A 13016-nucleotide genomic window follows, 5' to 3' on the forward strand; every position below is an offset into this window, starting at 1 on the left:
TGATAACAAAGCACAAAAAACGTTTTAAAATAAAACCGTTACTGTCACTTTAAATTTTAAACTAAACACACTTTATTATTGCAATTGCGAAAAAGTATGAAGGAATTGTTCAAAATTCACCAAAATTTCACCACAGTGTCTTAAAGCCTTAAAAGTATTGCACACCAAATTTGGAAGCTTTAACCCTTAAAATAACGGAACCGGAGCCGTTTTTATATTTAACCCCTTTACAGTCCCTGGAATCTGCTTTGCTGAGACCCAACCAAGCCCAAAGGGGAATACGATACCAAATGATGCCTTCAGAAAGACTTTTCTATGTATCAGAGCTCCACACACATGCAGCTGCATGCCATGCTGTCCTCAAAAACAAGTGCGCCATACCGGCGCGAAAATGAGGCTCTGACTATGATTAGGGAAAGCCCCTAAAGAATAAGGTGTCTAAAACAGTGCCTGCCGATATAATCATATCAAAATACCCAGAATAAATGATTCCTCAAGGCTAAATATGTGTTAATAATGAATCGATTTAGCCCAGAAAAAGTCTACAGTCTTAATAAGCCCTTGTGAAGCCCTTATTTACTATCTTAATAAACATGGCTTACCGGATCCCATAGGGAAAATGACAGCTTCCAGCATTACATCGTCTTGTTAGAATGTGTCATACCTCAAGCAGTAAGAGACTGCACACTGTTCCCCCAACTGAAGTTAATTGCTCTCAACAGTCCTGTGTGGAACAGCCATGGATTTTAGTTACGGTGCTAAAATCATTTTCCTCATACAAACAGAAATCTTCATCTCTTTTCTGTTTCTGAGTAAATAGTACATACCAGCACTATTTTAAAATAACAAACTCTTGATTGAATAATAAAAACTACAGTTAAACACTAAAAAACTCTAAGCCATCTCCGTGGAGATGTTGCCTGTACAACGGCAAAGAGAATGACTGGGGTAGGCGGAGCCTAGGAGGGATCATGTGACCAGCTTTGCTGGGCTCTTTGCCATTTCCTGTTGGGGAAGAGAATATCCCACAAGTAAGGATGACGCCGTGGACCGGACACACCTATGTTGGAGAAATTGTGGTCAGTGTCCCTTTAAGGTTTGTATTACATACTGTCTTTTTATGCCATTGCATGTTCCATTAACATGTGCATGTATTGTCATTAGAAAATGGATAAGAATTTGGTAAATAGAGCCAAACGTACTGTGTGTGGGGCATTATGACAAGTTTGGGGGTGAGAAAAAAACAAACTGATGGTCTATACAATGTTTTTCCAGTTTGGGTCTATAAACACACATCTGTAATTCTCCCAGTGCTGCTTGGTATAGTTTGTGTATGCAAGCAACTTTATTTATGTACCCACAGGGATGTGTTCATGTAATGGTCAAAAAAAAAAAAAAAAAGTTGTGTCAACAAGAGAGCAGGAAGGTAATTAGTTTCTCTAAACATTTTCTCTTTGTGTTTTTTTTTTAAAATCTAAAAACGTATTACCTCTCTCCTCCCATTCATCATCTTAATCCAATCCATCCTTTCTTTTCTCTCCCACTCACTATACAAACCGCTCACTTTCACCTCATTTACAACTATTCTGTATCCCCAGGTCAGAAAAAATTCAGTCTGTTGAGAAGCAGAGAAGGGGAATCCAGTCTAGTATGCACAACAACTACAAATATAAGTCCTAGTCCGCATTTTGTACATTCTCTCTTCTGTCCTTCTTTCCATCTTTTCTGGTCAAGGTATCTGTCCCCTCTCGCTGCCGTTTCCTGTTGAGTCTGTTTTTCTGTGGTGGCAAAAGTTCCATGCCCAGCACCTTGTGGATCTGCCTGAAGGCCATCATCCTTAGTGCATGCTGCAGTCAAGACAGGGTTTTATTATGTGTGGTGGTATTGAGCATTTTTTTTTATTATTTTTTTTTTTTTAAATACTTAATAAAAAATGTGACAATGCAATAGGTCAAAATATGTTTTGTGTGCTCGTCATGTAGTGAGTACCTGTGCACTGGCAGTGATGTCTTCTCGCTGCTGTCTGGTCATGGGTTCTAAGGCATCCTGTGTCTCATTTTCACAGGGATCTTGAAGCCCAGGGCCATCTTGGTAAAATGAACAAAGGTCATATACAGGTTTTTTTGGAGGTCTATACTGTAATAATGATAAGGCGCAAAAAACCTACCTGGTAAGAGTACTCCTGAGGCTACACATTCCAGTACTCGGCGTGTGGCATCTCCAGGTGACAGTGCAGTTGACACACTACTCAATGATTTCTCTATAAGGAGCTCCAAAGCCTGTTAGGACAAGAGCAATTACTGTAACAAACAAAATATGTAGGGAAAGGAGTGAGAAAGAAAATAAAAGAAAGACAAGCAGCAAGATCAGAGATATTAAATAAAAAATTAAGAAGTGAAAAAGAACGAACATTACACACCTGACTATCTGACTAGGTAAGTAATATAAAGATTTTTTTCACTTACCAATTTTTTGTTTTATACAAGACCATTTGTTAAATGATAAAGGGACATGAAACCCAAAATTTTCTTTCAGGATTCAGATAGAGCATAACATTTTAATTTCAATTTTACCTCTACTATAAAAATTACTTTGTTCTCTTGCTATCCATTGTTGAGAAGGTTGTTGGCTTTTATCAATGTTATACATTGTAAAAACAATGCTGCCAACTAGTGATCAAAAGCATTCTTGCAAAACTGCTGCCATATAGTTCTCAAACATGTACACACTACCTACCTAGGTATTCTCTTCAACAAAGAATACCATAATTTTAATAATAGAAATAAACTGGAAGCTAAAGGGACATTAAACTGCCGAGTACAACTACAGCAGCATAGTTACTACTCACCATGCTATGGTTTTCCCTCCTGTGACAGTAGCTGTCTTCAAAGCCGTTCTCTTATATTAACCCTTTTCATTTATCAGTTAGTGAAGCTCTGCATCTTCACACTGGTTGCCATCTTGGAGCTTATATGTGTCATAACTTTTAAACTGTACAAAAAAAACGGCAAATATGTAGCAATTCCACTCTCTATTATGTGAGCTAAACTGAAGTGCAAGGTACAGCTGTTAAAAAGCAGATTTGTGAAAACACACTGCTTCTCAGGGTGCAACAATACGTGTGCTACAAGATGGGGGCACCCAGTATAAAATGCAGAGCTTAACCAGCTGGATTCAGTAATGAGTTAAAATAAGAGAACAGATTTAAAGAGAGCTGCAGGTACAGGAGGAAATACAATAGTATGGTGAGTAGTAACCATCCTACTGTAGTTGTACCCAGCTATTTCAAGGCCTCTTAAAAAAAAAAAAAACAAAAAAAAAAACAAGAGACAAAAATACCTTAATATTATGGGTCTTATATACATTTTTGTGTGGTATGTTGTTAACAAACATTTTCTGACATACTTTAATATCAGATTAATCATTTCCTTGCCTACTTTTGGAAATACTGCAATATAAATAGGATTCTATTTTAGAAACTTATTTAAGTTTTCGCTGTTGCTGTAAGTGCTGGGTTTGTTTTGTGAAGACTAGTTGAGGAACCAGTTTATCTGTAAGCTGTCCAACACATTCCTTCATTTTATTTATTTTGCTTACCCAATCTGGTAAAGCCCCCCATGTTGGCACCCGTCGACAGAGGTCACGGAAAATGCGAATAACAACAATGCAGGACTGCAGACGATTGACATGAGCCTGAAAGGTGGAAATGTGTTGTAATACAGAAAACATTGGAGAAAACTTTAGAGTTCCTCCAGTGCACAGATTCATTAACATTAAAAAGTATTAACATTAAACATGTGCATTATTTTTTGCAAAGTTACTAGCAGGGGCGGAACTATCAGTGATGCAGCACTGGGCCCGTGGGAGGTCCCCCATCAGGGGGGGGCCCAGCTTCAGCAGAACAATTTTTTTTTTTCAACTTTTTTTTTTACAACTTTTTTTTTTTAGAATTTCTCCACAGCCCCCCCCCCCTCCTTCATCCTACTCCTAACACTTACTGACAGTTTTAAATAAGAGTGTTGCCACGGATAACCATGGCAACGCTCTGAAACACTTCCTGCTGAGTAGGAAAGTAGGAGCTGCCTGCGTGAATGTAGTAACGCTGTTACCTAAGTCATGATGAGTACTGTGAGTGTGAAGTGGAACTGGAGCTTTCTGAAGTTACAGTACATTACCTGGACAGCCAGATCAGCAGTCACAATATGAGATCTGGATCAACAAGTGAGTGTTACCTTTAACAGTGCAGTGGTTATTGTAAGGAGTGCTTGTTAAGGGTTGCGTTTAATAAATAAGTTTCCAAAAAACATAATTTATGTAAGAATTTACCTGATAAATTCATTTCTTTCATATTGGCAAGAGTCCATGAGCTAGTGACGCAAGGGATATACAATCCAACCAGGAGGGGCAAAGTTTCCCAAACCTCCAAATGCCTATAAATACACCCCACACCACACCCACAATTCAGTTTAACGAATAGCCAAGAAGTGGGGTGATAAGAAAGGAGCAAAAAGCATTAACAAGGAATTGGAATAATTGTGCTTTATACAAAAAAATCATAACCACCATAAAAAGGGTGGGTCTCATGGACTCTTGCCAATATGAAAGAAATTAATTTATCAGGTAAATTCTTACATAAATTATGTTTTATTTCATGTAATTGGCAAGAGTCCATGAGCTAGTGACGTATGGGATAGCAAATACCCAAGATGTGGAACTCCACGCAAGAGTCACTAGAGAGGGAGGGATAAAAATACAGACAGCCAATTCCGCTGAAAAAACAATTTATGTAGGAACTTACCTGATAAATTCATTTCTTTCATATTGGCAAGAGTCCATGAGCTAGTGACGTATGGGATATGCATTCCTACCAGGAGGGGCAAAGTTTCCCAAACCTCAAAATGCCTATAAATACACCCCTCACCACACCCACAATTCAGTTTAACGAATAGCCAAGAAGTGGGGTGATAAGAAAGGAGCGAAAGCATCAAACAAGGAATTGGAATAATTGTGCTTTATACAAAAAAATCATAACCACCACAAAAAGGATGGGCCTCATGGACTCTTGCCAATATGAAAGAAATTAATTTATCAGGTAAGTTCTTACATAAATTATGTTTTCTTTCATGTAATTGGCAAGAGTTCATGAGCTAGTGACGTATAGGATAGCAGATACACAAGATGTGGAACTTCCACGCAAGAGTCACTAGAGAGGGAGGGATAAAATAAAGACAGCCAATTCCGCTGAAAAAATAATCCACAACCCAAATCAAAGTTTTAATCTTATAATGAAAAAAACCCTGAAATTATAAGCAGAAGAATCAAACTGAAACAGCTGCCTGAAGTACTTTTCTACCAAAAACTGCTTCTGAAGAAGAAAAAACATCAAAATGGTAGAATTTAGTAAAAGTATGCAAAGAAGACCAAGTTGCTGCTTTGCAAATCTGATCAACAGAAGCTTCATTCCTAAAAGCCCAGGAAGTAGAAACTGACCTAGTAGAATGAGCTGTAATCCTTTGAGGCGGGGATTTACCCGACTCCACATAGGCATGATGAATCAAAGACTTTAACCAAGACGCTAAAGAAATGGCAGAAGCCTTCTGCCCTTTCCTAAAACCAGAAAAGATAACAAATAGACTAGAAGTCTTTCTGAAATCTTTAGTAGCTTCAACATAATATTTCAAAGCTCTTACTACATCCAAAGAACGTAAAGATCTCTCCAGAGAATTCTTAGGATTAGGACACAATGAAGGGACAATAATTTCTCTACTAATGTTGTTAGAATTCACAACTTTAGGTAAAAATTTAAAGGAAGTCCGCAACACCGCCTTATCCTGATGAAAAATCAGAAAAGGAGATTCACAAGAAAGAGCAGATAACTCAGAAAGTCTTCTAGCAGAAGAGATGGCCAAAAGGAACAAAACTTTCCAAGAAAGTAATATCCAGAGAATGCATAGGTTCAAACGGAGGAGCCTGTAAAGCCCTCAGAACCAAATTAAGACTCCAAGGAGGAGAGATTGACTTAATGACAGGCTTGATACGAACCAAAGCCTGTACAAAACAATGAATATCAGGATGATTAGCAATCTTTCTGTGAAAAAGAACAGAAAGAGCAGAGATTTGTCCTTTCAAGGAACTTGCAGACAAACCCTTATCCAAACCATCCTGAAGAAACTGTAAAAAATTCTAGGAATTCTAAAAGAATGCCAAGAGAATTTATGAGAAGAACACCAAGAAAACAGAATTTATGCTTACCTGATAAATTACTTTCTCCAACGGTGTGTCCGGTCCACGGCGTCATCCTTACTTGTGGGATATTCTCCTCCCCAACAGGAAATGGCAAAGAGTCCCAGCAAAGCTGGTCACATGATCCCTCCTAGGCTCCGCCCACCCCAGTCATTCGACCGACGGACAGGAGGAAATATATATAGGAGAAACCATATGATACCGTGGTGACTGTAGTTAGAGAAAATAATTCATCAGACCTGATTAAAAAAACCAGGGCGGGCCGTGGACCGGACACACCGTTGGAGAAAGTAATTTATCAGGTAAGCATAAATTCTGTTTTCTCCAACATTGGTGTGTCCGGTCCACGGCGTCATCCTTACTTGTGGGAACCAATACCAAAGCTTTAGGACACGGATGAAGGGAGGGAGCAAATCAGGTCACCTAAACGGAAGGCACCACAGCTTGCAAAACTTTTCTCCCAAAAATAGCCTCCGAAGAAGCAAAAGTATCAAATTTGTAAAATTTGGCAAAAGTGTGCAGTGAAGACCAAGTCGCTGCCTTACATATCTGATCAACAGAAGCCTCGTTCTTGAAGGCCCATGTGGAAGCCACAGCCCTAGTGGAGTGAGCTGTGATTCTTTCAGGAGGCTGCCGTCCGGCAGTCTCATAAGCCAATCGGATAATGCTTTTAAGCCAAAAGGAAAGAGAGGTTGAAGTCGCTTTTTGACCTCTCCTTTTACCAGAATAAACAACAAACAAGGAAGATGTTTGTCTGAAATCTTTAGTAGCCTCTAAATAGAACTTTAGAGCACGGACAACGTCCAAATTGTGTAACAAACGTTCCTTCTTTGAAACTGGATTCGGACACAAAGAAGGTACAACTATCTCCTGGTTAATATTTTTGTTAGAAACAACTTTAGGAAGAAAACCAGGCTTAGTACGCAAAACCACCTTATCTGCATGGAACACCAGATAAGGAGGAGAACACTGCAGAGCAGATAACTCTGAAACTCTTCTAGCAGAAGAAATTGCAACCAAAAACAAAACTTTCCAAGATAGTAACTTAATATCTATGGAATGTAAGGGTTCAAACGGAACCCCTTGAAGAACTGAAAGAACTAGATTTAGACTCCAGGGAGGAGTCAAAGGTCTGTAAACAGGCTTGATCCTAACCAGAGCCTGAACAAATGCTTGAACATCTGGCACAGCTGCCAGTCTTTTGTGTAGTAAGACAGATAACGCAGAGATCTGTCCCTTTAGAGAACTTGCAGATAATCCTTTCTCCAAACCTTCTTGAAGAAAGGAGAGAATCTTAGGAATTTTTATCTTATTCCATGGGAATCCTTTGGATTCACACCAACAGATATATTTTTTCCATATTTTATGGTAAATTTTTCTAGTTACAGGTTTTCTGGCCTGAACCAGAGTATCTATCACCGAATCTGAAAACCCACGCTTTGATAGAATCAAGCGTTCAATCTCCAAGCCGTCAGTTGGAGGGAGACCAGATTTGGGTGTTCGAATGGACCTTGAACAAGAAGGTCCTGTCTCAAAGGTAGCTTCCATGGTGGAGCCGATGACATATTCACCAGGTCTGCATACCAAGTCCTGCGTGGCCACGCAGGAGCTATCAAGATCACAGAGGCCCTCTCCTGATTGATCCTGGCTACCAGCCTGGGAATGAGAGGAAACGGTGGGAATACGTAAGCTAGGTTGAAAGTCCAAGGAGCTACTAGTGCATCTACTAGAGTCGCCTTGGGATCCCTGGATCTGGACCCGTAGCAAGGAACCTTGAAGTTCTGACGAGACGCCATCAGATCCATGTCTGGAATGCCCCATAATTGAGTTATTTGGGCAAAGATTTCCGGATGGAGTTCCCACTCCCCCGGATGAAATGTCTGACGACTCAGAAAATCCGCTTCCCAATTTTCCACTCCTGGGATGTGGATCGCAGACAAGTGGCAGGAGTGATCCTCCGCCCATTGAATTATTTTGGTCACTTCTTTCATCGCCAGGGAACTCTTTGTTCCCCCTTGATGATTGATATAAGCAACAGTCGTCATGTTGTCTGATTGCAACCTTATGAATTTGGCCTTTGCTAGTTGAGGCCAAGCTCTGAGAGCATTGAATATCGCTCTCAGTTCCAGAATGTTTATCGGGAGAAGAGACTCTTCCCGAGACCATAGACCCTGAGCTTTCAGGGATTCCCAGACCGCACCCCAGCCCACTAGACTGGCGTCGGTCGTGACAATGACCCACTCTGGCCTGCGGAAGCTCATTCCCTGGGACAGATGGTCCAGGGTCAGCCACCAATGAAGTGAATCTCTGGTCTTTTGATCTACTTGAATCATTGGAGACAAGTCTGTATAATCCCCATTCCACTGTTTGAGCATGCACAGTTGTAATGGTCTTAGATGAATTCGTGCAAAAGGAACTATGTCCATTGTTACAACCATCAATCCTATTACTTCCATGCACTGCGCTATGGAAGGACGAGGAACAGAATGAAGCACTTGACAAGAGCTTAGAAGTTTTGATTTTCTGACCTCTGTCAGAAAAATCCTCATTTCTAAGGAATCTATTATTGTTCCCAAGAAGGGAACTCTTGTTGACGGGGACAGAGAACTCTTTTCTTTGTTCACCTTCCATCCGTGAGATGTGAGAAAGGCTAGAACGATGTCCGTATGAGCCTTTGCCTTTGACAGGGACGACGCTTGTATTAGAATGTCGTCCAAGTAAGGTACTACTGCAATGCCCCTTGGTCTTAGAACCGCTAGAAGGGACCCTAGCACCTTTGTGAAAATCCTTGGAGCAGTGGCTAATCCGAATGGAAGAGCCACAAACTGGTAATGTTTGTCCAGAAAAGCGAACCTTAGGAACTGATGATGTTCCTTGTGGATAGGGATATGTAGGTACGCATCCTTTAGATCCACGGTAGTCATAAATTGACTTTCCTGGATGGTGGGTAGAATCGTTCGAATAGTTTCCATTTTGAACGATGGTACCCTGAGAAATTTGTTTAGGATCTTCAAATCCAAAATTGGTCTGAACGTTCCCTCTTTTTTGGGAACTACGAACAGATTGGAATAAAATCCCATTCCTTGTTCCTTTATTGGAACTGGGTGTATCACTCCCATCTTTAACAGGTCTTCTACACAATGTAAGAATGCCTGTCTCTTTATTTGGTTTGAGGATAAGTGAGACTTGTGAACCTTCCCCTTGGGGGTAGTTCCTTGAATTCCAGGAGATAACCTTGAGAAACTATTTCTAGCACCCAAGGATCCTGAACATCTCTTGCCCAAGCCTGAGCAAAGAGAGAGAGTCTGCCCCCCACCAGATCCGGTCCCGGATCGGGGGCTACTCCTTCATGCTGTCTTGTTAGCAGTGGCAGGCTTCTTGGCCTGCTTACCCTTGTTCCAGCCTTGCATTGGTTTCCAGGCTGGTTTGGGTTGTGAGGCATTACCCTCTTGCTTAGAGGATGCAGAATTAGAGGCTGGTCCATTTCTGCGAAAAGGACGAAAATTAGGCTTATTTTTAGCCTTAAAAGACCTATCCTGTGGAAGGGCGTGGCCCTTTCCCCCAGTGATGTCTGAAATAATCTCTTTCAAATCAGGCCCAAATAAAGTTTTACCTTTGAAAGGAATGTTAAGTAATTTTGTCTTGGATGACACATCCGCTGACCAAGACTTTAGCCAAAGCGCTCTGCGCGCCACAATAGCAAACCCTGAATTTTTCGCCGCTAATTTTGCTAATTGCAAAGCGGCATCTAAAATAAAAGAGTTAGCCAATTTAAGTGCGTGAACTCTGTCCATAACCTCCTCATATGGAGTTTCTCTACTGAGCGACTTTTCTAGTTCCTCGAACCAGAACCACGCTGCCGTAGTGACAGGAACAATGCATGAAATTGGTTGTAGAAGGTAGCCTTGCTGTACAAAAATCTTTTTAAGCAAACCTTCCAATTTTTTATCCATAGGATCTTTGAAAGCACAACTATCTTCGATAGGAATAGTAGTGCGTTTGTTTAGAGTAGAAAATGCCCCCTCGACCTTGGGGACTGTCTGCCATAAGTCCTTTCTGGGGTCGACCATAGGAAATAATTTCTTAAATATAGGGGGAGGAACAAAAGGTATGCCGGGCTTTTCCCACTCTTTATTTACTATGTCCGCCACCCGCTTGGTTATAGGAAAAGCGTCGGGGGCACCGGAACCTCTAGGAACCTGTCCATCTTGCATAATTTCTCTGGAATGACCAAATTGTCACAATCATCCAGAGTAGATAACACCTCCTTAAGCAGTGCGCGGAGATGTTCTAATTTAAATTTAAATGTCACAACATCAGGTTCAGCTTGATGAGAAATTTTTCCTGAATCTGAAATTTCTCCCTCAGACAAAACCTCCCTCATGGCCCCTTCAGATTGGTGTGAGGGTATGACAGAACAATTATCATCAGCGTCCTCTTGCTCTTCAGTGTTTAAAACAGAGCAATCGCGCTTTCTCTGATAAGTAGGCATTTTGGATAAAAGATTTGCTATGGAGTTATCCATTACAGCCGTTAATTGTTGCATGGTAATAAGTATTGGCGCACTAGATGTACTAGGGGCCTCCTGCATGGGCAAAACTGGTGTAGACACAGTAGGAGATGATGTAGTATCATGTTTACTCCCCTCATTTGAGGAATCATCTTGGGCAATATCATTATTTGTGGCAGTACTGTCCTTACTTTGTTTGGACGCTATGGCACAATTATCACATAAATTTAAATGGGGAGACACATTGGCTTTCATACATATAGAACATAGCTTATCTGAAGGTACAGACATGTTAAACAGGCTTAAACTTGTCAACAATGCACAAAAAACGTTTTAAAATAAAACCGTTACTGTCACTTTAAATTTCAAACAGAAACACTTTATTACTGAATATGTGAAAAAGTATGAAGGAATTGTTCAAAAATTACCAAATTTTCACCACAGTGTCTTAAAGCCTTAAAAGTATTGCACACCAAATTTCAGAGCTTTAACCCTTAAAATAACGGAACCGGAGCCGTTTTTCAATTTAACCCCTATACAGTCCCAGATACAGTCTTTGCTAAGACCCAACCAAGCCCTGAGGGGAATACGATACCAAATGATGCCTTCTAAAAGCTTTTTCAGAGATTCTTAGATCCTCACACATGCATCTGCATGCCCTGCTCTCAAAAAACAACTGTGCATTAGTGGCGCGAAAATGAGGCTCAGTCTATGACTAGAAAGGCCCCCTGACTGAAAAAGGTGTCCAATACAGTGCCTGCCGTTTTATAAACGTTCCCCAAGATTATAAATGTCAATTGTTAGCCTAAATTTGAATAATATGCACAAATAAAGCAATCGATTTAGCCCATAAAAATGTCTAACAGTTTTTTAGCCCATAATAAGCCCTTTATTCTGTTTGTTTTTGACTAAGAAAATGGCTTACCGGTCCCCATGAGGGGAAATGACAGCCTTCCAGCATTACACAGTCTTGTTAGAAATATGGCTAGTCATACCTTAAGCAGAAAAGTCTGCTAACTGTTTCCCCCAACTGAAGTTACTTCATCTCAACAGTCCTATGTGGAAACAGCAATCGATTTTAGTTACTGTCTGCTAAAATCATCTTCCTCTTACAAACAGAAATCTTCATCCTTTTCTGTTTCAGAGTAAATAGTACATACCAGCACTATTTTAAAATAACAAACACTTGATAGAAGAATAAAAACTACATTTAAACACCAAAAAACTATTAACCATCTCCGTGGAGATGTTGCCTGTGCAACGGCAAAGAGAATGACTGGGGTGGGCGGAGCCTAGGAGGGATCATGTGACCAGCTTTGCTGGGACTCTTTGCCATTTCCTGTTGGGGAGGAGAATATCCCACAAGTAAGGATGACGCCGTGGACCGGACACACCAATGTTGGAGAAATGTAAGTCTTCCAAACTCGGTAATAAATCTTTCTAGACACAGATTTACGAGCCTGTAACATAGTATTAATCACCGAGTCAGAGAAACCTCTATGACTAAGTATTAAGCATTCAATCTCCATACCTTCAAATTTAATGATTTGAGATCCTGATGGAAAAATGGGCCTTGAGATAGAAGGTCTGGCCTTAACGGAAGTGTCCAAGGTTGGCAACTGGCCATCCGAACGAGATCCGCATACCAAAACCTGTGTGGCCATGCTGAAGCCACCAGCAGAACAAACGAACGCTCCATTAGGATTTTGGAAATCACTTTTGGAAGAAGAACTAGAGGCGGAAAGATATAAGCAGGTTGATAATTCCAAGGAAGTGACAACGCGTCCACCGCTTCCACCTGAGGATCCCTGGATCTGGACAGATACCTGGGAAGTTTCTTGTTTAGAGGAGAAGCCATCAGATCTATTTCTGGAAGTCCCCAGATTCGAACAATCTGAAGAAATACCTCTGGGTGAAGAGACCATTCGCCCGGATGTAATGTCTGGCGACTGAGATAATCCGCTTCCCAATTGTCTATACCTGGGATGTGAACCGCAGAGATTAGACAGGAGCTGGATTCCGCCCATACCAGTATCCGATATACTTCTTTCATAGCCTGAGGACTGTGAGTCCCACCTTGATGATTGACATACGCCACGGTTGTGACATTGTCTGTCTGAAAACAAATAAACGATTCTCTCTTCAGAAGAGGCCAGAACTGAAGAGCTCGGAGTTCCAAAATGTTGATTGGTAATCTCGCCTCCTGAGATTCCCAAACCCCCTGCGCTGTCAGAGATCCCCATACAGCTCCCCAACCTGAAAG

The 13016-nt window shown here is 40.9% G+C and overlaps 1 protein-coding gene across 2 annotated transcripts in view; it reads right to left on the reverse strand.

Moving 5' to 3' along the window:
* Positions 1 to 1019: 1019 nt before the first annotated feature.
* Positions 1020 to 13016, reverse strand: part of ZFR2 (zinc finger RNA binding protein 2) — a 517666-nt gene continuing 505669 nt past the window's right edge. For both annotated transcript variants that reach the window (XM_053703133.1, XM_053703132.1), the window contains exons 15-18: positions 3598 to 3693; positions 2168 to 2279; positions 1990 to 2087; positions 1020 to 1847 (exon numbers count right to left, since the gene is read on the reverse strand). In XM_053703133.1, the coding sequence (XP_053559108.1) occupies positions 1677 to 1847; positions 1990 to 2087; positions 2168 to 2279; positions 3598 to 3693 (477 nt within the window). In that variant the 3' untranslated portion in view covers positions 1020 to 1676. The remainder of the gene's footprint in view (positions 1848 to 1989; positions 2088 to 2167; positions 2280 to 3597; positions 3694 to 13016) is intronic.

The sequence above is a fragment of the Bombina bombina genome, chromosome 2 (assembly GCF_027579735.1).
Source record: "Bombina bombina isolate aBomBom1 chromosome 2, aBomBom1.pri, whole genome shotgun sequence".
Lineage (NCBI taxonomy): Eukaryota > Metazoa > Chordata > Amphibia > Anura > Bombinatoridae > Bombina > Bombina bombina.